General features: G+C 43.5%; 1 protein-coding gene across 1 annotated transcript in view; it reads left to right on the forward strand.

Annotated features, from left to right (window-relative positions):
• The window catches only part of LOC139750816 (uncharacterized), a 391,495-nt gene that overhangs the window by 283,938 nt on the left and 80,057 nt on the right, over positions 1-27,500 (forward strand). The window contains exon 4 of the mRNA XM_071665583.1: positions 23,218-23,294. Within this exon, the coding sequence (XP_071521684.1) occupies positions 23,218-23,294 (77 nt within the window). The remainder of the gene's footprint in view (positions 1-23,217; positions 23,295-27,500) is intronic.

Genomic DNA, 27,500 nt, shown 5'->3' on the forward strand with positions numbered 1-27,500 from the left:
GACACGCTTACCTACATATAGACACGCTTACCTACTTATAGACACGCTTACCTACATATAGACACGCTTACCTACATATAGACACGCTTACCTACATATAGACACGCTTACCTACATATAGACACGCTTACCTACATATAGACACGCTTACCTACATATAGACACGCTTACCTACATATAGACACGCTTAAGAGTTTATTCGTAAGCTTGAGACGTTATATCTAAAGGTCTATAGTCACACTATATAAAAGAAAATAAATCTAGCTGTGATAACATCATAGAACTTACAAAACTAAGAAATACAAGAGATCTGGAAATCTACCTTGCGAGGCACTAGGAGCAATGAGGGGGTTCCAAGCTAAACTATAAGAGTTTACAGCCATTCCGAATCACTATCTAGAGTACAGCCGACCCTTCAAACAATGATATAAAGTTACTGATTAAAAACATATCGGAAGAGGACGTGTTTGTTGAGAGAAGATACGAATGTAACCAATGTCGCTTGCGTTGAATACCTGGGGATGTGTATTTTCAACGGAAATGAAGGCGAGAATGGGTGAATCATTGTCAAACAGTATGCGTCCTGTGTCTCCTACCGAAACATCCACAGGCAACTGAAGATATATGAAAAACTAAATCATTCCGACTTCTGTCTTGATTCCTACAACAACATGTGGAACAGAGAGCTTAGACCTTAAACAGCAGTGACTAAAGTGCGAGTTCTAGCGGCAGAAATAACACGACAGTGAACAAAACGCCAAGGAAGAGAGTGAGAAACAAACACATAAAGCAATGGGTAGGAAGAGATCCAGAGCTGAACAAAATATAAAAGAGTTACAGTGAGATGGTCGGTTGGGCCACCTGGAGAGGGTTCTACACGACTGCGTTTGTAAGAAAGGAGAGAGAGAGAAACGGCAAGAGCACGAAGAAGACCCAGGGAGTTGAGAGAGGCTTGGTATACAGAAGATATTGACGAGATATACCCTACCCGACATCCTGGAATTCAAAGAAAGAGGGAAGCTTGCACACAGACTGGAGTGGAGAAGGACGCTTCTCCTACTGATCTGGCTAACAACCTCATTAGAAGGTGATGTAGTGTAGTTATAGAGTTTCAGTTAGGAGCTGTGTGGGGACAGAGGCTTACTCTCTATATCAAAGGGAGTGTGTGGCATTTACAAGACGAAGGTGTTATCATCGCTTTATTTGGTTTCCAAGTGAGGCTGGGTAAGCTTGCATATCATACACACACACGCACACACATACACACATACACACACACATATATATATATATATATATATATATATATATATATATATATATATATATATATATATATATATATATATATAGATGTATATTTATCCTATGCCTGGGCACCGTTTCCCGTTTTGCGTGTGTACTAACCAGTTTACTGCCTGTAGCTCTTCACATCTCGTGCTGTCACAGGATGTGACTTACGAGATGTGTTCCATCAGGAAGGAGATGGAGTCTGGCCGGGCCCTCAGACTGGGAGGGTCTGATCAATATCCCCTCCTTCCCTCACCATGGGTTGAAGGCTGTCACCACCAGCTACCTGGGTGGGTTGCTCTATCGAAAACTCATGACATTCTGGGCGTATATGTCACCCGATACACTCCCTATCCAGACTCTCTTTCAGAGCCCTTGAATACGTCTGATATGATCTTTCTGTACGACCCCTGATTACGACGACGGCACGACCCATGAGTATGACTTTAAGACCTTTGACTATACTGGTTCAACCCTTGAACACGACAATATACAACCCTTGAGGGCGAGAGTACTGCCTCTAAGCCATGATAGTGAGACCTTTTTATCAGACCCTTTAAGAATATATATATATATATATATATATATATATATATATATATATATATATATATATATATATATATATATATATATATATAATTTCAATGGACTGAACTAGAGCGTGTGAAGCGGCAGGGGGAACCAAGGAAAGGTCTGTGTGGCCGGGTTGTGGATAGGGAATTGTGGTGTCGGTGCATTACACATGACAGCTAGAGAATGGATGTGAGCGGATGCGGTCTGTCTTCGACTGTTCCATGGCGTGGCCTCGCTATAGCAGGAAACGGCGAGCACGTACGAGAAGTGAAACATATATATATATATATATATATATATATATATATATATATATATATATATATATATAGAGAGAGAGAGAGAGAGAGAGAGAGAGATAGATATATTTTTTTTTTTTTTTTCAAACTATTCGCCATTTCCCGCGTTAGCGAGGTAGCGTTAAGAACAGAGAACTGGGCCACTGAGGGAATATCCTCACCTGGCCCCCTTCTCTGTTCCTTCTTTTGGAAAATTAAAAAAAATTGAGAGGGGAGGATTTCCAGCCCCCCGCTCCCTCCCCTTTTAGTCGCCTTCTACGACACGCAGGGAATACGTGGGAAGTATTCTTTCTCCCCTATCCCCAGGGATATATATATATATATATATATATATATATATATATATATATATATATATATATATATATATATATATATATATACGTAAAAGGAAAATGCACTAACTGATATTGCTACGAGCTACAAGATCAACGCCTAAGGAAGTGTTGTGAGAAAGAATGTTATAAAAGCATGATTAAGTTGTGAACACTGTCATGGATGATGGTGGAAAGCACTTTGTACCGATAGATAGTTGAATAATAAGACTACGAGTAGATATAAGAACATGGGATGTAGAATATGAACAAAGGTCTTGACATAGAAAAATGGAAGGAGTAGAAGTGGACCAGATGGGAATTATCATTGTGTGAGAATCTTCTCTGGGTCTGAGGCAACAACTGGATCCTATAAAACGACGTAAACCCAGAGAAGACAATGACTTAAGATGGCCCCCAAACTCCAGGGGTAAGAAGAAGGAAGGGGATCTGATGCGATTCCAGGAGAGAGAGAGAGAGAGAGAGAGAGAGAGAGAGAGAGAGAGAGAGAGAGAGAGAGAGAGAGAGAGAGAGAGAGAGAGTCTTTGTGAAGATAGGATTCCAAAAGACTGCAAAAGCCGTATTGACACAACCCCATACAGTTGAGGGCCTGCAGATTGCACAACCCCGGAGATAAATCTAAGATAGCCCAGAGACAGAAGACACCAACACAACCCTGTATAGAAAACACATATTAAGGAATAAAAGGAATCTGAGTTAGCCCAACCCCAGAGAAGTCAACCCCTAATCACACAACCTAGAGAGAGAGAAGAGCCCAATCGCCACAACCCCTGAAGATAGAAAACTTCTATGATGGCATAACCCTGAGAAAGAAGATATTCACCCAACTCCATAGAAAGAAGAACGTCAGATACCAGTAACCCCAGAGAAAGGCAATCCAAATGCCCAAACCCCAGAGACGTGTAAATCGCATAGTACAATCCACTGAAAGTAGAAAATAGTAATCCCAGAAATGAACATATGAAACCAAACCAATTTCATTTGAAATTAACCCCTAAAGTAGCAAGATTCTGTCCCACTGTTCTTCGAAAACGAAATAAAACTGGAAGTGGGAAAGGCTCTCGACTGCAGATATATATATATATATATATATATATATGTGTGTGTGTGTGTGTGTGTGTGTGTGTGTCAAATAAAAGTCTTTTTCCGAGATTGTTTCATTTCAGGAACTTCTTTGTCTGGCTCTGTGTCAATCGGAATGCCTCCTCTCAGGTCGTGATGGCATAATTTTTTTTTCTAAAATCTCTAAAAGATTCTTGTCTTTTTTTTTTTACTGACTCGTCTCAAACACACTGTCGTCTCTCTCTCTCTCTCTCTCTCTCTCTCTCTCTCTCTCTCTCTCTCTAATCCCTATTTGGTCTCTAGGCCAGACTATTCCTCTGGCTATAAAGAAAAAAAATATATATATACCACCAGTTTCTTATTCTTCGTCTTTATATCATGACACTATTTTTCTTTTGTTGCATTTAACTGGCCCGGCTTTCAGTACTCGAAATGCGGTGCTGAAAATGGAATAGGGTGATGAATTGGAATGAGAGGAAAATGAGAGTGATATAAGTGATAAACTAGGAAAAATGAGTTTGATAAAGTAGAAGAAAAGGAATAATAAAGTGTGATAAACTTGAGATAAAGAGGAAAGATGATGATGATAAACTAAGAAATAAAGGAAAGATGAAAGTATTAACTTGAGACAAAATGGAATTTGCATCTTAGGGTAGCATTTCATCCTCTGTGATCTTACATTCATGAAGGATGACAGAAGGCCTCTTTTTCGGCCAGATCACATCTTGTTAAGTATCTAAATCGCTGAGAAGGTCATGTGAAGCCAGGAAATGGCCTGGATGTTATAGAGATATCGCTAGAGATAGATAGATGGATAGATAGATAGATAGAGAGAGAGAGAGAGAGAGAGAGAGAGAGAGAGAGAGAGAGAGAGAGAGAGAGAGAGAGAGTCCAACAGTAGTAAAACGGAGACTTTACGGTTTCTCGTATCGTTCCAGAGTGGTGCATCCAGAAATTATCGAGGAGGAGGTAGGAGGCGATAGGGAAAAGAAAGGGGTAGGAGGTGATGGGTGATGGGGGTGGGAAAGAATGGGAAGGAGGACCGGAAGTGGGGGAAAGGTAGCAGAAACACTATACAGTCGAGACAAAGAATTTCTTCAGCAATGTCTTATTTATTCGATTTATAGATAACTAACCCAAGACCATTTTCTATAGCAGAGTCCAGGACCTTTTTCTAAAGACTCCTGCACCCCAAGGCTGCGCTTCTTCCAGTAACAGGGAAATGTAGACTCCTTTGGAGTGAGATGCACTCTGACGAGACTGTACTCCCAGTGATATAGTCTCGCCAAAGGTGACTTTTCACTCGGGGTGTGATTTCTTGCGGGCGGAGCCCGGTAACACCTACAGCGCCTTAGGGAAGGAAGCCTTTCCCTCATATGTACCCCGCTGAGCCGACCTGGGAGTTTACAGAACGCGTCACGAACTTGTGGTTTTGTGTTGTTTGTATTTGTCTTGTTCTTGTTGTTGTTATGATCGTGTCGATCCAGGCACTATATATATATATATATATATATATATATATATATATATATATATATATATATATATATTGTGTGGGGCCTGGATGTGGAAAGGGAGCTGTGGTTTCGGGCATTATTGCATGACAGCTAGAGACTGAGTGTGGACGAATGGGGCCTTTGTTGTCTTTTCCTAGTGCTACCTCGCACACATGAGGGGGGAGGGGGATGGTATTCCATGTGTGGCGAGGTGGCGATGGGAATGAATAAAGGCAGACAGTGTGAATTGTGTGCATGGGTATATATGTATGTGTCTGTGTGTGTATATATATATGTGTACATTGAGATGTATAGGTATGTATATTTGCGTGTGTGGACGTGTATGTATATACATGTGGATGGGGGTGGGTTGGGCCATTTCTTTCGTCTGTTTCCTTGCGCTACCTCGCAAACGCGGGAGACAGCGACAAAGCAAAAAAAAAAAAAAAAATATATATATACACACACATATATATATATATATATATATATATATATATATATATATATATATATATATATATATATATTCTTTCTTTCTTTCTTTTAAACTATTTTTTAAACTATTCGCCATTCCCCGCGTTAGCGCGGTAGCGTTAAGAACAGAGGACTGGGCCTTTTTTGGAATATCCTCACCTGGGCCCCTCTGTTCCTTCTTTTGGAAAATTAAAAAAAAAAACGAGAGAGGAGGATTTCCAGCCCCCCGCTCCCTCCCCTTTTAGTCGCCTTCAACGACACGCAGGGAATACGTGGGAAGTATTCTTAATCCCCTATCCCCAGGGATATATATATATATATATATATATATATATATATATATATATATATATATATATATATATATATATATATATGTACGATAGAAACAATTATTTCTTGGTGGAAACTCTCGTCCTAAATTTGAATCGATTGATGCAACTTTCACAGAGTCTCCACAAACGCTCACCGAAATTCCGGCGCCCAAAAATCATTTCCGGGGACTCTAACTTCGTGAACCTTTAAAAGCTTTTTCGAGAGAGCTGATGTGGCGGTGTCCCCGATCAACACCCTCGAGGCTCGTGTTTGCCCTGTTAAATTACCATTATTTTCTTCCTACTCTTCTTGATTATTTTCTTTACCATCGTCATTTTAGGCCAATTTTGCTTAATTGCTTCATTTTCTGCTTCTTATCTCGTGATTATATTTTTCTCTTCTTTCCTTTTTTTTTTCTTTGAATATCTGGCTTGACTTGCCTGTTTATATTTTTTCCTCATTATATTCCTCACTTCCTTTTGACTCAATATACGTATTTTCCTTAACTTGTCCGATTTTCCTGACTTACGTATTCAAACGACGTAAATCCAACACACCTGCGTCATTCATGTGACTTCCGTGTCGTAGATTATTCGTATGTAATCCACCTCACTGTATGTGGCTTGCTGCATCTATCGTTGATCAAGCAGACGCCACAGCGAATATGATGAACTAAGACCCAGTCTCCTCCACACAGCGTCTTGCACCCCACTTCCTCCTCAATGGAAAGAAGGTTTATCTCGACGTTCAATCTATATCAGAGGTTTGCTTCGACCCGAATCTCATGATCTGTAGTCATGGTCTTGAGGAGGTACAGTCTCGGACAAAAGTCTTTGGGACGTGACTGAAATCCCGAAGTCCTGTTTACGCGCCTGAATGAAGCATTTACCGAGCACTCGGTTTCTGCCTGTTTCAAGAGAGAGGTTTCGGTAAAGCGATGAGCAGGCGTGCCCCAGGCTTTACATCTACCTGTTTGAAAGAGACAGAAGGTTCGGTACAGGTTCGCCCATGCGTACTCAAGGCTCTGTCTCTACCTATCGAGACAAAGGGTTTGGTTCAGCTTCGACTGGTCGTATCCCGAAATCTGCCTCTGCCTTTTGATACAGACAGAGGAATTAGTACGTATTCGGACAAGTGTTGCCCAGGACATATGCCCAAACCTGTACATATGAAAGTAAGTATTGGTCAAAAACGAGTAGGTACACATACGTGAGAGACTAATCTAAATCCAGGAGGAACTTGAGTACGCATACAGTGATGTAAGATGTGGCCACACGAGAACTAACTTGAGGACCAATAGAATGATAATCCCATCCAGTATGATGACAACCCAACGCGACACATTAGAGTGATAAGTCACTAGAGCTGGAATCATTCATCATATCATAGTAACTGTCACAACATTACGTTTATCTTGGCGCTTGAGCCATTGGTTTATAAAAGTAAATCTTAATACGAAGTGATCAAAAGTCAAAAAGATCATCCATTTAACTTCTTAAGATGAAACGAAAATGATCTGGGACAACTGTAAGTAAGTAAGATGTGTTCATTCAGTTTCATCTTCAGACCCGAACACCACATCGAGAAGATGAATGACTGCACCAAGTCTGGACACAATCGAACAGGAAACATCGACTACAGTGAGCAGCAAGTTGAGTCTGTGGCGTCCGTGTTCAGTTCCATTTGAATATTTCAGCCCAGGATCTGTGACGTGAGTAATGTCAACAAGATAAATCCAATTCCACTGAACGTCAGAGTATGTGATCTGACTTCATTTTTCTCAACAGATGTGAGGATCCTCGTCATATATCTGGGCATTTTATGAAGGATGGAATACGTTTGTTCAGGCAACCTTCGAAAGTCGGCTCTCAGGTCCACCTTGCTCTTGTGTAACAGAAGGAGAGAAAGATTGTGAAGTCTAGAGGGTTAGAAAATGAACCATTCATATTTCCATGTCACGATGACGTTAAGAGTCGTAAAAGTCGTATAGTAAAGAGAGAGTGACACATGGTTTATCTCCGAAGGCTGAATTCTAACTACACCCTGAGGTAATTCGTTGTTTATGCTTTCACCGAGTTATCTTAAATATCGAATTTGAAAAGTAATTTTGTTTTGCGCTGTAATTTCAATGTTGAAGAACCAGAATGAAGACCGTGTTCATCATTCGCGTCCCAGCTTATGTGAATCCCCCCCTTCCCTTCACCCCTGGAGATGGTGTGAACGTTTCTGGTAAACAGAGTTCAGGTGTTGATAAACGTTTCTGTGAGAAAGCTTGTAAATCTACGATACGAAAATGTTCCCTGGAGAGTCTGGTGATGACAAGCGTTTGGATGGTAATAATAGAGTTCAGCTTATGGCAAACTTCTTTTTTTTTCGTCAAGCAAGAAGATTCAGGCTATCACAAACGTTTCAAGGAAAGCAATAGGATCCAAGACATGGCAAACGTCTCTAGAAAAAGCGGGAGAGTTGAGATTATGACAGGCATTTCTTGGAAAGCGAGAGTATTCAAGTTGCAACAAACACCTTTCCTATGAACAAGACGGTCAAAGACATCAAACGTGTCTGGCTATTGGAGACTTTGCATTCACCAATCGACCCGCAGGTAAAGATATCAGATTCGGTTCTCCTATATTTGTCACTGGGTAGTTGTATATGAAGAGGATCTAATCTCTTATTCATGGTTTAATATTCCTTGCTTCAATCCCCCTGAGGGTGTTGCTCTCAAAGCGCCTCCCTCTCTGTGTAGAGAAAAGAATGCAGCGTGGCACAGAGCCCCTGCCACGGGTCTCCTAAGCAGCACAGACGAAAAACTTCGACCAGCTGTGCCTTGTGGAACAGTTGGCTGGAGGGAGGTCTGTGTTTTCCACTGGTGTGAGAAAGCGTCAGAAAAGAGCCCTTAGAAATGTGTGGATGGTGTAAATATGTGTGTGTGTGTGTGTGTGTGTGTGTGTGTGTGTGTGTGTGTGTGTGTGTAGAGTTTTACCTCAAAATCCATAATAATCACAAACACTTTAAGGTCCCAACGGCTTCAATGAGCCTTAAGTTTGTCATTTTAAGGTCTATACGACTTGACCCTCAACCTGAAATCTTTTATTCTCAGATCCCAACGACCTTATGATCCTGCAGTCCACTACTTTAAGGTCCCTGACGACTGAAACGCAGACCTTCAGTCTACACCACTTTAAGGTTCCAAGGCCTCGAGACTCGTGCTCAGGTTTACCACTCTGTTCATACCCGCATTACATTTTGAGATATGAATAGCTCGATTACCTAATTACTTTGACCTATTACCGTCTTTTACAACGGAGCTTTAGACATACGCCTATCTAATGTATTCTCTCATATTGTCAAATATGAGGTAAAAGGAGTTCTGGACCCTATCCCCACTGAAAGACTTAATCATATAATGTAATTCTGTCCTTCTGCTTTCTGATAATTTTGTTTACTAAAAAACGATATCATAACTAGCTTTCTAGTTAATATTCTTTCTAGTATATATACATATAAGTCCATAAGAAATCTAAGTATATAATAGATTAAAACCAACATCCAGGTCTTCCAGTATTCTTGTATATTTCTACGTATTCATACACGCTTAATCTCTCTCTCAAGTCTTAAGCTTTCTACACTAAAGAAAACTAAAGCCTTCTAGTTAATATCCTTTCTAGTATATTCAGGCATCTGTTTGTATTCTTAGAACACAATGTATTAAAACCAACATCCCTGTACAGTTCCACGCCTTCATACACACTTAATCTCTCTCTCTCTCTCTCTCTCTCTCTCTCTCTCTCTCTCTCTCTCTCTCTCTCTCTCTCTCTCTCTCTCTAATCCCTAAGGCTTTCGAGTGCACCTCATATTACCATGAGTGCATCGGTGTAAACCGAACTTATTCGAAGAGTCACAGTCTATAAAAAAAAAGAAAAAAAAAAGAAATCCCGGGGTTAATTCATACCCGTCGAGGAGACTCGGTGCAAACAAGGGCATAGGCAAACAAGGTCATAGGCAAACATTATCTTGCGTGGATACTAACTTAGGCAGGAACTTTCGCCAGCAAACGAACCATCCCAGACAAACAGAAGCTTACACACAAGACACAGGCTTAAAGGAAGCGGCTCACTGAGTCCAGACAACAGCGTAAGAACAGAACTGTCTTTAAGCAAACGTCGTTGCCACATCCAGCTTTAAAACCAATGCCACTTGAAGCAAACACCACTTCAAGCAAGCACACGACTGCCACCAGCAACCATCGTCTTAAAAGAAAGTACATAAAATCATAGTCAAAGACCATCTCAAGTTAGTACCACCTAAAGTAGGAAACCATATACCACAAGCAAGCAACCATATACCATAAGCAAGCAAACATATACCACAAGCAAGCAACCATATACCACAAGCAAGCAACCATATACCACAAGCAAGCAACCATATACCACAAGCAAGTAACTATACACCACAAGCAAGCAGCCATACACCACAAGCAAGCAACCATACACCACAAGCAAGCAACCATATACCACAAGCAAGCAACCATGTACCACAAGCAAGCAACCATATACCACAAGCAAGCAACCATATACCACAAGCAAGCAACCATATACCACAAGCAAGCAACCATATACCACAAGCAAGCAACCATACACCACAAGCAAGCAACCATATACCACAAGCAAGCAACCATATACCACAAGCAAGCAACCATACACCACAAGCAAGCAACCATATACCACAAGCAAGCAACCATATACCACAAGCAAGCAACCATACACCACAAGCAAGTAACCATACACCACAAGCAAGCAACCATACACCACAAGCAAGCAACCATATCCCACAAGCAAGCAACCATACACCACAAGCAAGCAACCATATACCACAAGCAAGCAACCATATACCACAAGCAAGCAACCATACACCACAAGCAAGTAACCATGTACCACAAGCAAGCAACCATACACCACAAGCAAGCAACCATATACCACAAGCAAGCAACCATACACCACAAGCAAGCAGCCATATACCACAAGCAAGCAGCCATATACCACAAGCAAGCAACCATATACCACAAGCAAGCAACCATATACCACAAGCAAGCAACCATATACCACAAGCAAGCAACCATATACCACAAGCAAGCAACCATACACACAAGCAAGCAACCATATACCACAAGCAAGCAACCATACACCACAAGCAAGCAACCATACACCACAAGCAAGCAACCATATACCACAAGCAAGCAACCATACACCACAAACAAGCAACCATACACCACAAGCAAGCAACCATACGCCACAAGCAAGCAACCATATACCACAAGCAAGCAACCATATACCACAAGCAAGCAACCATACACCACAAGCAAGCAACCATATACCACAAGCAAGCAACCATATACCACAAGCAAGCAACCATACACCATAAGCAAGCAACCATACGACACAAGCAAGCAACCATACACCACAAGCAAGCAACCATATACCACAAGCAAGCAACCTTATACCACAAGCAAGCAACCATACGACACAAGCAAGCAACCATACACCACAAGCAAGCAACCATACACCACAAGCAAGCAACCATACACCACAAGCAAGCAACCATACGACACAAGCAAGCAACCATACACCACAAGCAAGCAACCATATACCACAAGCAAGCAACCATACACCACAAGCAAGCAGCCATGTACCACAAGCAAGCAACCATACACCACAAGCAAGCAACCATATACCACAAGCAAGCAGCCATGTACCACAAGCAAGCAACCATACACTACATGCAAGCAACCATACACCACAAGCAACCAGCCATGTACCACAAGCAAGCAACCATACACCACAAGCAAGCAACCATATACCACAAGCAAGCAGCCATGTACCACAAGCAATCAACCATACACCACAAGCGGTCACCATTTTAAAATCAAGCATATATCGTCTAGGTCAATCTCAAGCAAGCACCATCTCAAGCAAGCACATACCATCTAAGTCAAATGCCATCTCAAGTAAGCACCATCTCAGGCAAGCACATATCACAAACCAGGGCCACCATCTTAAGCAAGTACCATACCATCTTAGTCAAACACAATCTCAAGCAAGTGCCATCTTGAGCAAGGACATACGATCTTAGTCAAGCACCAAATCAAACAAGCACTATCTTAAGTAAACACATATCATTTTAGTCAAACATCCTCTTAAGCAATTACATACTAACTTAAGCAAACACTAATGGACCTAAGCAAGAGCTACCTCGTTTAAGTACCTTTTTGGATATATTTTATCACAGACATGGTGACATGTTAAACATACCAGACCAACAATATGTGAGACAAACACCGTCTCAGACACACTTCATCTTAGACAAACACAACCTCTGATGTACACACCGCCTTTACACACACAACCCAGACAATCCTCACCTTACACAACCACCATCTTCAACAAACAACTCTTCAGACGAGAAACTTCTTAGACAAACAACATCTTCGACAAACATCGTCTTGAACAAACATCACCCGAGACAAAAACACTTCCTTAGCAAAGAACTATCTTAAACAAACAAAGAAATTGATATCTATCTCGTATCGCCCCACGGTACCATTTTCTATATCCTGACTCACAGCTTTGCAGTTAAATCGTCTCTCTTTCCCTAAAGACGGGTTCAGAGTTAAAGCTATTACTCCCACAGAAAATATCAGACTAACACGATTCTTAAGTGTTGTGGAACAATTTATCATTACTATATCATCTTTATTCTTAGTGATATCACTTATGCTTATCACTAAAATCCTGCTTGTTTTTTATTACTGTTTGGCTTGGCTATATGAAAGGTAAGCTAAACTGGCTGAAGAATTGAACTGTACTTTCCGATGATTTCACCACTAAATTCTTTATGGGAGAAAGTTTCATACTGTTGGATAGAGAAGACTATCCAATGCTCTTAAATTGGTCGAGAAAGATGATTAATACTTCTCGACTCCTTTATTGGTCAATTGAGATGAGGATGAATACAATTTGACTCTTGTACTGGGCGATCGAGAAGAATGATTAATCCTACTTGACTCTTGTATTGATCGATAGGGAAGAATGATTAAACCTACTGGACTCGTGTAGTGATCGACTGAGAAGAATGATTAAACCTACTGGACTCTTGTATTCGTCCAAAGTGATGAAGATTATACCCACTGGATTCTTGGACTGGTCGATAGAGAGGAATTATTAAACCTATTGGACTCTTATACTGGTCGACTAAGACGATTACACGTACTTGACTCTTGCACTACGCAATCGAGAGGAATTAAACCTATCTGCTTCCACACGTTATACATTTTGATAAGGTCGACAATTACTGTAATTGATAAAGGCGGCGATAATGCCATTTCCTTCAAATCTCTGTCAGACGTTGGCCAGTAAAATCCAAGATGATCTATTATACAGGAAATCAAACACGATTTACGCATTATCGGGTCCTGCTGAGTGGCTCATCACACCTGGTGGTGCACGAGAGGGAAATTCATTTTTAATAAGCAGGTATTGATTGCTGCATCGAGCTTTGAACATTCAGATCTCCTTTCGTCACGGTAAGCTGAGTACGACACGTCTTGCAGGATCGGATACGCTGTTAAGACTTTGGAATATCCCACCAGATAAGGATCAAGACTTCAAGGGTATTAGAAGTCGGTTAAAGTCTTATTCATTACGCTGGAATAAAGTAGGTGACTTACCATTCAAGGATATGTCTCAGAATGGCGTAATATATAGAAATAAATGCTACAGCTTCTCATAATTTCTTTCATTTGAAAAGACTTGATTCTTATGTCTTTCATATAACTGCTTCTGTCTATCTCCAGACAGAAAGGGACGTGTAAGATTATCAATGGTCCCCTTTTCACGACCCATCTAGAGGCGCTAAAGACTCTGGTCGTCCCATATCTTATGTAATTATGTGGCCGTGTTTCAGTGAGCGATTCCTACGTGATCCTCAGGTGAGAAGATATATGAAATCATCACTGTTGATCAAGGAGTCTTCATACGAAGAATCATGGTTGAAGATTCGTCTAACTAGACTTCTTCATTCTTACGTTTCCTTTCGATCAAAACATGTAATTCAAAATGTTTGACGATATTACCGAGGGGAAAATTTGTGTTGAATCCGTCTCCTCGTATATTTCTTTTTTTCTTCTTGCCCTCGTGAACCGCTGTGACTTTCGCTCTGTTCCGTTGCTCAAGCCGCACTTTTGCCTGAAGGCAAAAACGGAATGTAGTCATAAGTGGAAAAGCAAATTCCATGGCTCAGCTCTTTAAGATGTGTGGACTTATCTCATCTGGAACTGTTGATCTTTTGTGTGTGTGTGTTTACTGACTCTGCGAGTTTCCAGTTTTCCAGATGTTAATGTCTTCCAGATGAGAAGAGTCGTGCTGTGAAAAGATGTTGAATAACCTTATTTAAAAGAAATGCTCATCTCACAGGTGGATTAGATGAAGGACTACATTACCTTCAGTTCCTCAGGAATGACCTGGAATCTTGACGATAACATTTCGAAAATAAGAGAAAGTCAGATTCTACCTACGTATTCCCTGCGTGCCGTTGGAAAGCTACTAAAGAGGGCGGTAGCGAGGGGCTGGAAACCTTCCCCTTCTTGTATTTTCTGTTTCTACAAGACGGAACAGAAGAGGGAGCCTGGCAGGAAGTGATCCTCCTCCTCCTCGAAGGCTCAGGCTAGAGTGTCTAAATGTGTGTGGCTGTAACCAAGATGAGGAGAGAGGAAAGATTGGTAATATATTAGAGGAAAGCAACATGGATGTTTAGGCTCTCAGTGAAACAGAGCTCAAGGATAAAGGGGAAGAATGGTCTGGAAACGTCTTGGGAACAATGTCAGGGGTTGGTGAAAGGAATACAGTTACGGAAGGAGTAGCACTACTCCTGAAGCAGTTGTGGGAATGTGTGAAAGACTATATGGAAGTAAATTCTAGATTGATGTGGGTAAAACTGAAAGTGGATAAAGAGAGATGTGTGATTATTAGTGCTTATACACGTGGCTATGAGGCCATGGGAAGAATGATCATGAGAGGTAAGTAAATGGGGAGCAACTAAGTACGTGTGTCAGCAATTCTGGTACACGAGACTTGGTTTTAGTGATGGGTGATTTAAATGCAAAGTTGAGTAATGTGGCAGTTGAGATTATAGTTGAGGGGGGGGGGGGGGCGGCATGGGGTATTCAGCATTAAGAATGGAAACAGTGAACATCTTCTGGAGTTCTGTGCTGAAAAAGAAGTGGTGATTGGGAATCCCTGGTATGAAATGAGGGACATACACAAGTATACGTACGTGAGTAGGAGAAATGGTCAGCGGATATTGTTATTCGATTATAAAATTGATAGGAAATTGATAGGAGTGTAAAAGAGACTTTTGGATGTAAACGTGTTGAAAGAGGCAACTGGTGGATGATCACTATCTTGACAGCTAGAGAATGGATGTGCGCGGATATGGCCTTTCTTCGTCTGTTTCTGGCGCTATCTTGCTAGCGCGGGAAACGGTGATTAAGTATGTCGATGGGGGGTTTGGGAAGACAAGAACATGAAGTTGATGATGGAACTTCCCCGCTGTCTACAAATGCCTCGAAGTCGTTTCATATTAAGGAAAGACCGACTCATTCCGAACTCAGTCCCACGCCACCATGAACCTCAGTCTGTTACCCATTCATTACGTCGGCCTGTTTGCCGCTTACTTCCATGAGACGCTCCTTCATTATAAACCCAAACGGTCGAATATACGTTAGAACACTGACGGAACAGCAGCCGTCGGGGATGATGATGATGGTATTATCTTGACCCCGTAACAAACCCGTGCGATCTTCAGTAATGAAGTGGAGCGTTGAGGACCGACCCCCGTGCGAGGCGGGTGGCTGGGTCAGGTGTGGGCGCTGAGGAAGCTAAGAGACCAGGCGAGTCAGGTGTAAGGGTAGAGGAACCTAGGAGACCAGGCGAGTCAGGTGTAAGGGTAGAGGAACCTAGGAGACCAGGCGAGTCAGGTGTAAGAGTAGAGGAACCTAGGAGACCAGGCGAGTCAGGTGTAAGAGTAGAGGAACCTAGGAGACCAGGCGAGTCAGGTGTAAGGGTAGAAGAATCTAGGAGGCCAGGCGAGTCAGGTGTAAGAGTAGAGGAACCTAGGAGACCAGGCGAGTCAGGTGTAAGGGTAGAGGAACCTAGGAGACCAGGCGAGTCAGGTGTAAGGGTAGAGGAACCTAGGAGACCAGGCGAGTCAGGTGTAAGAGTAGAGGAACCTAGGAGACCAGGCGAGTCAGGTGTAAGGGTAGAGGAACCTAGGAGACCAGGCGAGTCAGGTGTAAGGGTAGAGGAACCTAGGAGACCAGGCGAGTCAGGTGTAAGAGTAGAGGAACCTAGGAGACCAGGCGAGTCAGGTGTAAGGGTAGAGGAACCTAGGAGACCAGGCGAGTCAGGTGTAAGAGTAGAGGAACCTAGGAGACCAGGCGAGTCAGGTGTAAGAGTAGAGGAACCTAGGAGACCAGGCGAGTCAGGTGTAAGAGTAGAGGAACCTAGGAGACCAGGCGAGTCAGGTGTAAGAGTAGAGGAACCTAGGAGACCAGGCGAGTCAGGTGTAAGAGTAGAGGAACCTAGGAGACCAGGCGAGTCAGGTGTAAGAGTAGAGGAACCTAGGAGACCAGGCGAGTCAGGTGTAAGAGTAGAGGAACCTAGGAGACCAGGCGAGTCAGGTGTAAGAGTAGAGGAACCTAGGAGACCAGGCGAGTCAGGTGTAAGGGTAGAGGAACCTAGGAGACCAGGCGAGTCAGGTGTAAGGGTAGAGGAACCTAGGAGACCAGCGAGTCAGGTGTAAGGGTAGAGGAACCTAGGAGACCAGGCGAGTCAGGTGTAAGAGTAGAGGAACCTAGGAGACCAGCGAGTCAGGTGTAAGAGTAGAGGAACCTAGGAGACCAGCGAGTCAGGTGTAAGGGTAGAGGAACCTAGGAGACCAGGCGAGTCAGGTGTAAGAGTAGAGGAACCTAGGAGACCAGGCGAGTCAGGTGTAAGAGTAGAGGAACCTAGGAGACCAGGCGAGTCAGGTGTAAGAGTAGAGGAACCTAGGAGACCAGGCGAGTCAGGTGTAAGGGTAGAGGAACCTAGGAGACCAGCGAGTCAGGTGTAAGGGTAGAGGAACCTAGGAGACCAGGCGAGTCAGGTGTAAGGGTAGAGGAACCTAGGAGACCAGGCGAGTCAGGTGTAAGGGTAGAGGAACCTAGGAGACCAGGCGAGTCAGGTGTAAGGGTAGAGGAACCTAGGAGACCAGCGAGTCAGGTGTAAGGGTAGAGGAACCTAGGAGACCAGGCGAGTCAGGTGTAAGGGTAGAGGAACCTAGGAGACCAGCGAGTCAGGTGTAAGAGTAGAGGAACCTAGGAGACCAGGCGAGTCAGGTGTAAGAGTAGAGGAACCTAGGAGACCAGCGAGTCAGGTGTAAGGGTAGAGGAACCTAGGAGACCAGGCGAGTCAGGTGTAAGGGTAGAGGAACCTAGGAGACCAGCGAGTCAGGTGTAAGGGTAGAGGAACCTAGGAGACCAGGCGAGTCAGGTGTAAGGGTAGAGGAACCTAGGAGACCAGGCGAGTCAGGTGTAAGAGTAGAGGAACCTAGGAGACCAGCGAGTCAGGTGTAAGAGTAGAGGAACCTAGGAGACCAGGCGAGTCAGGTGTAAGAGTAGAGGAACCTAGGAGACCAGGCGAGTCAGGTGTAAGGGTAGAGGAACCTAGGAGACCAGGCGAGTCAGGTGTAAGAGTAGAGGAACCTAGGAGACCAGGCGAGTCAGGTGTAAGAGTAGAGGAACCTAGGAGACCAGGCGAGTCAGGTGTAAGGGTAGAGGAACCTAGGAGACCAGCGAGTCAGGTGTAAGAGTAGAGGAACCTAGGAGACCAGCGAGTCAGGTGTAAGAGTAGAGGAACCTAGGAGACCAGGCGAGTCAGGTGTAAGAGTAGAGGAACCTAGGAGACCAGGCGAGTCAGGTGTAAGAGTAGAGGAACCTAGGAGACCAGGCGAGTCAGGTGTAAGGGTAGAGGAACCTAGGAGACCAGGCGAGTCAGGTGTAAGAGTAGAGGAACCTAGGAGACCAGGCGAGTCAGGTGTAAGGGTAGAGGAACCTAGGAGACCAGGCGAGTCAGGTGTAAGAGTAGAGGAACCTAGGAGACCAGGCGAGTCAGGTGTAAGGGTAGAGGAACCTAGGAGACCAGGCGAGTCAGGTGTAAGAGTAGAGGAACCTAGGAGACCAGCGAGTCAGGTGTAAGAGTAGAGGAACCTAGGAGACCAGCGAGTCAGGTGTAAGAGTAGAGGAACCTAGGAGACCAGGCGAGTCAGGTGTAAGGGTAGAGGAACCTAGGAGACCAGGCGAGTCAGGTGTAAGAGTAGAGGAACCTAGGAGACCAGCGAGTCAGGTGTAAGAGTAGAGGAACCTAGGAGACCAGGCGAGTCAGGTGTAAGAGTAGAGGAACCTAGGAGACCAGGCGAGTCAGGTGTAAGAGTAGAGGAACCTAGGAGACCAGGCGAGTCAGGTGTAAGAGTAGAGGAACCTAGGAGACCAGGCGAGTCAGGTGTAAGAGTAGAGGAACCTAGGAGACCAGGCGAGTCAGGTGTAAGAGTAGAGGAACCTAGGAGACCAGCGAGTCAGGTGTAAGAGTAGAGGAACCTAGGAGACCAGGCGAGTCAGGTGTAAGGGTAGAGGAACCTAGGAGACCAGGCGAGTCAGGTGTAAGAGTAGAGGAACCTAGGAGACCAGGCGAGTCAGGTGTAAGAGTAGAGGAACCTAGGAGACCAGGCGAGTCAGGTGTAAGAGTAGAGGAACCTAGGAGACCAGGCGAGTCAGGTGTAAGAGTAGAGGAACCTAGGAGACCAGGCGAGTCAGGTGTAAGAGTAGAGGAACCTAGGAGACCAGGCGAGTCAGGTGTAAGGGTAGAGGAACCTAGGAGACCAGGCGAGTCAGGTGTAAGGGTAGAGGAACCTAGGAGACCAGGCGAGTCAGGTGTAAGAGTAGAGGAACCTAGGAGACCAGGCGAGTCAGGTGTAAGAGTAGAGGAACCTAGGAGACCAGGCGAGTCAGGTGTAAGAGTAGAGGAACCTAGGAGACCAGGCGAGTCAGGTGTAAGGGTAGAGGAACCTAGGAGACCAGGCGAGTCAGGTGTAAGGGTAGAGGAACCTAGGAGACCAGGCGAGTCAGGTGTAAGGGTAGAGGAACCTAGGAGACCAGGCGAGTCAGGTGTAAGAGTAGAGGAACCTAGGAGACCAGGCGAGTCAGGTGTAAGGGTAGAGGAACCTAGGAGACCAGGCGAGTCAGGTGTAAGAGTAGAGGAACCTAGGAGACCAGGCGAGTCAGGTGTAAGGGTAGAGGAACCTAGGAGACCAGGCGAGTCAGGTGTAAGAGTAGAGGAACCTAGGAGACCAGGCGAGTCAGGTGTAAGAGTAGAGGAACCTAGGAGACCAGGCGAGTCAGGTGTAAGAGTAGAGGAACCTAGGAGACCAGGCGAGTCAGGTGTAAGAGTAGAGGAACCTAGGAGACCAGGCGAGTCAGGTGTAAGAGTAGAGGAACCTAGGAGACCAGGCGAGTCAGGTGTAAGGGTAGAGGAACCTAGGAGACCAGGCGAGTCAGGTGTAAGGGTAGAGGAACCTAGGAGACCAGGCGAGTCAGGTGTAAGAGTAGAGGAACCTAGGAGACCAGGCGAGTCAGGTGTAAGAGTAGAGGAACCTAGGAGACCAGGCGAGTCAGGTGTAAGAGTAGAGGAACCTAGGAGACCAGGCGAGTCAGGTGTAAGAGTAGAGGAACCTAGGAGACCAGGCGAGTCAGGTGTAAGGGTAGAGGAACCTAGGAGACCAGGCGAGTCAGGTGTAAGGGTAGAGGAACCTAGGAGACCAGCGAGTCAGGTGTAAGGGTAGAGGAACCTAGGAGACCAGGCGAGTCAGGTGTAAGGGTAGAGGAACCTAGGAGACCAGGCGAGTCAGGTGTAAGAGTAGAGGAACCTAGGAGACCAGGCGAGTCAGGTGTAAGAGTAGAGGAACCTAGGAGACCAGGCGAGTCAGGTGTAAGAGTAGAGGAACCTAGGAGACCAGGCGAGTCAGGTGTAAGGGTAGAGGAACCTAGGAGACCAGGCGAGTCAGGTGTAAGAGTAGAGGAACCTAGGAGACCAGGCGAGTCAGGTGTAAGAGTAGAGGAACCTAGGAGACCAGGCGAGTCAGGTGTAAGAGTAGAGGAACCTAGGAGACCAGGCGAGTCAGGTGTAAGAGTAGAGGAACCTAGGAGACCAGGCGAGTCAGGTGTAAGAGTAGAGGAACCTAGGAGACCAGGCGAGTCAGGTGTAAGGGTAGAGGAACCTAGGAGACCAGGCGAGTCAGGTGTAAGAGTAGAGGAACCTAGGAGACCAGGCGAGTCAGGTGTAAGAGTAGAGGAACCTAGGAGACCAGCGAGTCAGGTGTAAGAGTAGAGGAACCTAGGAGACCAGGCGAGTCAGGTGTAAGAGTAGAGGAACCTAGGAGACCAGGCGAGTCAGGTGTAAGAGTAGAGGAACCTAGGAGACCAGCGAGTCAGGTGTAAGAGTAGAGGAACCTAGGAGACCAGGCGAGTCAGGTGTCTGGAGAGAGGTTTCTGGAGGTGGGGAGAGGCTCCTGTGGGTTTGAGAAAGCTCCTGTGGGGTGTGTGGATAATCCCCTGGGCCCTCCTGACCTCAGGTGGCCTCACCTTGACTTATGAGCACCTTAATCTACATTATACCCGGCCAGGGCAGGTGCCACACCAGGAAAAAGGGCAGGCCATTTATCTGTGGCCATGGACGCCTTCCGTGTGCAAATTGGACTTTTAGCAACTGATTTACAGCCAACATGAATCTTGTATGCAAATTTATTATTCATTAATATTCCAATGAAAACAGTATACGTTTTTCCATTCTACGTAATTCATAGGCAGTGCTTTATAAACGGATTGATAGATAAGAATATATATATATATATATAGCTAAGAAAGAGAGTCACAAATCATTCTTGATAATGCATTATACACTCACACGATGTAATATCGTACAGAAAAGTTACAATAAATCATTCATTTCGTGAGCAATATTCCTCTACGTTCTATCTTTAATGACACCGCATTTATCACACTGTCAAGTGAAATGATATCCGAGATTCCCTTCCCCTCTACGACAAGAGGATGAACCAGTTAGCCTCTCCAACCGGAACCGATTCTTTAGTGTTTCAGACATTCTGATACTGTTTCGGACCCCGGCATTATGAGGAAATAACTTCCTCCTCCCTCCTAACACACACACACACACACACACACACACACACGCACACACACACACACACACACACACCGTTATGAACCATAAGTCAACATGGGTTTGGACCAGGGTCGGACCAGCATGGGTTCGAATCCTGGGCTGAGCCGTCGACCTACAACCAAACCAGGTGTTCATCCTCCCCTCATGTCTCGGCAGTAAATAGGCACCTAATTTAGGCTGGTGTGTGTGTGTGTGTGTGTGTGTGTGTGTGTGTGTAGATGAAAGTACGAATCACTAGTTACGAAATAAGGTAAACAGTTCCCATGAACCTACATTCATTAGAGTATGACCCAAACCTCCGCAAGGAAGCGTGTATCGTATCTTCTAAACAAAACAGAAGAAATCATCCTTCTTAGCACTAAACACGCTCATGATATGCATTGCAAAACCGAAAAAGAAAATAACAAAATAAATCGTCTATATTGTATATGTAAACCGTAAGAGCCATGATGAATTTATCTATCAAACCGCCAAGAAAATGATAGGTTATTCATAAGATAACCATGGGCAGTTTATCTGAAGCAAAACTCATTTCATTTCTGAGGGCAAAGTAATGATAAATGGTTGTTGTGATTAATTGTGGCGAAATGTATTGGGGAAGATAATTGTTATGAGGTGTGAACATGAAAAATGCTGACAGATGTAATAGATGTGGTTATTACAGATATGAAAGGTGTTAGTAGAGAAAGTTAAACTAATTCAACAATTATAGGCTTTTGATGACCTAGGCTAAGCTAAATATTGGGGATAAATTTGCTTCATATATATCATTCCCAGGGGACAAGGGGAAAAGAATACCTCCCTTGTATTCCCTGCGTGTCGTAGAAGGCAACCAAAAAGGTCCGGAGTTGGGGATTGAATTCCTCCCCTCCTCCTTGTTTTACTTTTCCAAAAGAAGAGACACGCAGGCCAAGTGAAGATTTTCTTTTTCCCCTCAAGGCTCAGTCATCTCTTCTTGACGCTACCTCACAAACACGGGAAATGGCAAATATGTGTGAGGAAAAAAAAAAAAAAAAAAAATATATATATATATATATATATATATATATATATATATATATATATATATATATATATATATATATATACTCGGTGTAACCCATATATTGATGTCGCTTACTACTTAAAGTTTGAACGCAATTTTCTTAAGTGATTTTAAACTTTTATCAAGCTGCGTTATTGCAAGTTACTATTATGATCATTATCATTATTGTTATTATCATTTTTATCATCATCATCATCATCATTATTATTATCATTATTATCATTATTATCATTATTATCATTATTATATTATTAACATTATCATTAGTTCTATCAAAGTATAGATATCAGCAATAAATCTTTATCATTTCTTTTCTATCCTAGACTTAAAGTTAGAATAAGCTTTAAGAATATGCTATAACTTTTGGTACTGCGTTCACAAAAGTGCTTAAAGTTCACAAGAGCTTACAAAAGTCTCACAATACAGTCTCGAATAAAGAGTCAACAACACGTTCATTGCTTCAAAACAGAGAGACTGTGAGATGATCATTATCTCTCACATAGAACTGTCGTAAAACAGATCACTTCATGTATCCCTTCTCTTAGTAAATATTCTTATAAAATGGATGCAACATCACAGCATTTTTCCTTCGTTCACTTGGTTGCCTGAAAGGCTTGCTTGTGCTTTTGTTTTTCACAGGTAATCAATTTTCTAAAAATGAAACTATAGGATCTTTGTTTTGGAGTCAGCACTATTTGAAAATGATCGCTGGGAAGTGTTCATTTCCGTCCTCTTTTAAAAATGATCGCTAGTAAGCGTTCCCTTCCATCCTTTTTTTTTTAAATGATCACTGGGAAGTGGACATTTCCGTCCTCTTTTAAAAATGATCGCTAGTAAGCGTCCCCTTCCATCCTTTTTTTTTTAAAAATTGATCACTGGGAAGTGTTCAGCTCCGTCCTCTTTTAAAGATGATCGCTGGAAAGTGTTCCCCCCCTCCATTCATTTTTAAAAATGATCGCTGGCAAGTGTTCACCTTCTCTAATCTATCTTCTGCAGGTGTCGTGGATGCGTTCAGTGGGCGACATGCTCGAGCTCATCACCTGGGACAGCCACACCTACGCCAAGGACGACAGGTGAGCGGTCGCTGACCATGATCCCAGCGACACAAAGGCCTGCCAGGTCTTCTAGTTTGATGGCAGGGGGGGAGGGGTTTTGATGTGTATATTTCAGTGAATATTAAAGAACGTTTGAGCTTTGGCGTTACACAGTGAGTGAGTGAGGGAATTTAGGATCTCTCTCTCTCTCTCTCTCTCTCTCTCTCTCTCTCTCTCTCTCTCTCTCTCTCTCTCTCTCTCTCACATCATCGAAGTCAGGACCCCTGACTGACTTCTTCCCTCTCTTTTTCCTCCCTCCCTTTACTCATGAGTGATCTGAGTAACTTAACCCACCCACCCCACATCAAACTCAGGCTGTTCATCCAGAGTCTCAAGAAATCTAACGTGGAGTGGTCGTGTGTGTGTGTGTGTGTGTGTGAGGGGGGTATTCTCTCAAACGACGTAATAATAACATGTTACAAAAAAAAATTTCTTAAAGACGCTTCTCACAGGGGGAATTCTGTGGGTAGTCTCTGTGGCAAGGAGTTTTTAAAGGGGAAGGGAAGGACGGTGTGAGGAGGGGGGTGGCAAAGGGCAAGTGGGTTTAGGTGAAGTCTTTTTAATATCTTGAGAAAGGTTAGTGTTTGTCAAGGAAAGTGACAAACACTGTCACAGACTGGTTCCGTTTGAACAGTGGAGGGAAGCTTTCTTACTCTCGCTTTTTACAGGCAAACGTGTTGGCAAATGATAATGATGATGATAATAATAATGATAATGATAATAATGATATGATATTTGAGATGTGTGCGCTACCTCGCACACATGAGGGGGATGTTATTCCATGTATGGCGAGGTGGCGATGGGAATAAATAAAGGCAGACAGTATGAATTATGTACATGTGTATAAATGTATGTCTGTGTGTGTATATATATGTGTACATTGAGAAATATAGGTATGTATATTTGCGTGTGTGGACGTGTATGTATACACATGTGTATAGGGGTGGGTTGGGCCATTTCTTTCATCTGTTTCCTTGCGCTACCTCGCAAGCGCGGGAGACAGCGACAAAGCAAAATAAATAAATAAATAATAATAATAACAATAATAATAATAATGATAATAAAGGTAATATTGCTTATGTTTAGTATATTAATAATGATAATAATGATACTAACAACAGTAATTATATTACTAAGTGAATCATCCACTAAAGGCACCACTAATCTTGTATTAAGATACCTTAACTTATTCGACCATTCAGACGAAGGCTATCAAGATGTAGGGAGTCTCAAATCACAGTAAACAACGAGTCAGTCTGACCAACATACGATGGTCAGGTGGCCGCTCGTTACGCTAAAAGGGTTACGTAACTGAGACAATATTCTAAAGAAAAAAAAAAAAGAATGACGAGATCATACAGATGGAATGGCCCCTAAACCAGGAGGTCAAGACCATCATTGTCAAAGGGTTGGGCAGGCTAGGGTCATCACTGTCAAAGGGGTGGGTAGGTTAGAGGGGTCATCATTGTCAAAGGGGTGGGCAGGCTAGGGGTCATCAGTGTCAAAGGTGGGCAGGTTAGAGGTCATCATTGTCAGAGGGGTGGGCAGGCTATGGGGATCATCACCGTCAAAGGGGTGAGCAGGTTAGGGGGGTCATCACTGTCAAAGGGGTGGGTAAGGCTAGGGGTCATCACTGTCAAAGGGGTGGGCAGGCTAGGGGGGTCATCACTGTCAAAGGGGTGGGTAGGTTAGGGGGATCATTACCATCAAAGGGGTGGGTAAGGCTAGGGGTCATCACTGTCAAAGGGGTGGGCAGGCTAGGGGTCATCACTGTCAAAGGGGTGGGCAGGCTAGGGGGGTCATCACTGTCAAAGGGGTGGGTAGGTTAGGGGGATCATTAACATCAAAGGGGTGGGTAAGGCTAGGGGTCATCACTGTCAAAGGGGTGGGCAGGCTAGGGGTCATCAATTCCAAAAAAGACGAAAGATAAATCTTATTACCAACATCTGATTAGAATCATCTTCATTCTTAATGGCAAATGGGTTTCCCTTGGCCCCCTGCCGGAGGTGGGGGAGTTGAAAGAGATGATTGATGGCAGACGAGGTCGTAAAGAAGGCCTCGAGATAGCGTCTCACAGTGGGAGGGAAGAGTAGGGAAAGAGGGTAAGTAGGCAGGTAGGTAGGTAGGTAGGTAGAGGGAGAGGATTGAGAAAGTAGATGGGGTTGGGAGGGTGGGAGAGAGAAGAAGTGTGATAAATCACATTGTACAATGATCGAAGGACAGCAGGAAGATTGAAAATATCAACGATGAAGGTTGAGCGAGAGGGAACAGAAATAAATTGATAATCTATGGGATTTTGGCAATAATACAAACACAGATGTGTGTGTGTGTGTGTGTGTGTGTGTGTGTGTGTGTGTGTGTGTGTGTGTGTGTGAAATTCTCCTGGGATGCAGAAACGTATCAATAATATTCAAACCCACACAGTCACAAAGATTTTCCTTCACATGAGCTTCAAATGAGCCACCGATCAAACGTTTGGGATTTTATTGAATCCGTTATCAATGAGTTGTAATAATTTGACAGGGTTCATTAGGAGCCTATCTATAATGTAATGTGCAAATGTAACAACATTAGGACTATAATATTAAAACTTACATAAAACCACATGTTATGACGTAAAACATATCTAATGAGGAACAAATGAGGGAAGATATACCTATAGTAACCAACATATCTTGGTTAATGTCCATATGTAAAATAGTGAAAGTCTTCAACTTTACGAAAACTGGAGCCATCTACGCATCTATACCTCACCGAGCATACAAGGCTACACCAGACTGGCATATCTTCCACAGAGAAACATAGCGGATCAAACAGACCCTCAGCAACACAACGACAAGACCTTCTTCCACTTCGATAAATAACAAAAATGCTTCATGAAAGACCAACTTATAGTAGCCACAGAAACTCTAAGCAACACAGCGCCACACCAAATCGATTCCTGAAACTAGATGTCAACTGTCTAGAAGAGAGATGGACGTGTCCTATAAGACATTGTCTCCAGAAACATCAACCACACAACACAACATCACAGAGTCAAGCTAGTTATCTCCTACAGAAACATCAACCACACAACACAAGACCACAAAGTCAAGCTAGTTATCTCCAACAGAAACATCAACCACACAACACAAGACCACAAAGTCAAGCTAGTTATCTCCTACAGAAACATCAACCACACAACACGAGACCACAAAGTCAAGCTTGTCATCTCCAACAGAAACATCAACCACACAACACAAGACCACAAAGTCAAGCTAGTTATCTCCTACAAAAATCACAACGACAACAAATTAAGTAAGTTCATCATGAATAACCAGCTTTGACCACGTATTATCCATTACCCACACAGGTATTGTCTACACAGGTATTACCCACCCTAACCCAAGCTACTCACAATCATTACCATCTGCTCTACTGACCTCTACACACGCTCCTGAAGATAATTTAATGAAATGAAATTGAAACGCCGAGATAACCTTTCATGGTATCAGATGCAACCCAACCCCCTTCCCCCAGCAATGTCAAGAGAGAAGTTAGACAACTTGAAGAAATCAGAAAGAGTCTGATGAAAAATACAATCATCTGGTTATTTTAACAGAGTATATTTACAAGAAGATCTGCTACCAATTTATATATACAGTGAGAATCTGCAGAAGTTGGTGACTTGAGTTTGGAAGTGTGTGTGTGAATAAAAGCAAGGTTATTAGGTTTTGTAGAGTTGGGGGACAGGTAATTTGGGATGTGAGTTTGAAAGGAGAAAAATTACAGGAAGTGAAGTGATTTACATACCTTGGAGTGGACATGGCAGCGAATGGAACCATGGAAGCAGAAGTGAGTCATAGAATGAGTGAAGGGGCGAAGGTTCTCGGAGCAATAATGAATGTGTGAAAGAAGAGAACATTATCTAGGAGGGGAAAAATGGGCATGTTTGAAGGTGTAGTAGTCCCAACAATATTATATGAATGCGAGGCATAACCCTGTGCGGAGGCGGGCGGATGTGTTGGAAATGAAATGTCTGAGGACAGTATGTGTGAGAAGTGGAGGGAACAAGAAGAATGGGGAGACTAAATTGTAGTAGGAAGGGTGGAGAGAAAAAGATTTTAAGCGATCAGGTCTAAGAAAAAAAAAGCGTGAGGGTGAAAGATGTATAGGAAAGAGTGAAATGGAACGATATTGTATGCT

This window comes from Panulirus ornatus, chromosome 10 (genome assembly GCF_036320965.1).
Source record: "Panulirus ornatus isolate Po-2019 chromosome 10, ASM3632096v1, whole genome shotgun sequence".
Taxonomy (NCBI): Eukaryota; Metazoa; Arthropoda; class Malacostraca; order Decapoda; family Palinuridae; genus Panulirus; species Panulirus ornatus.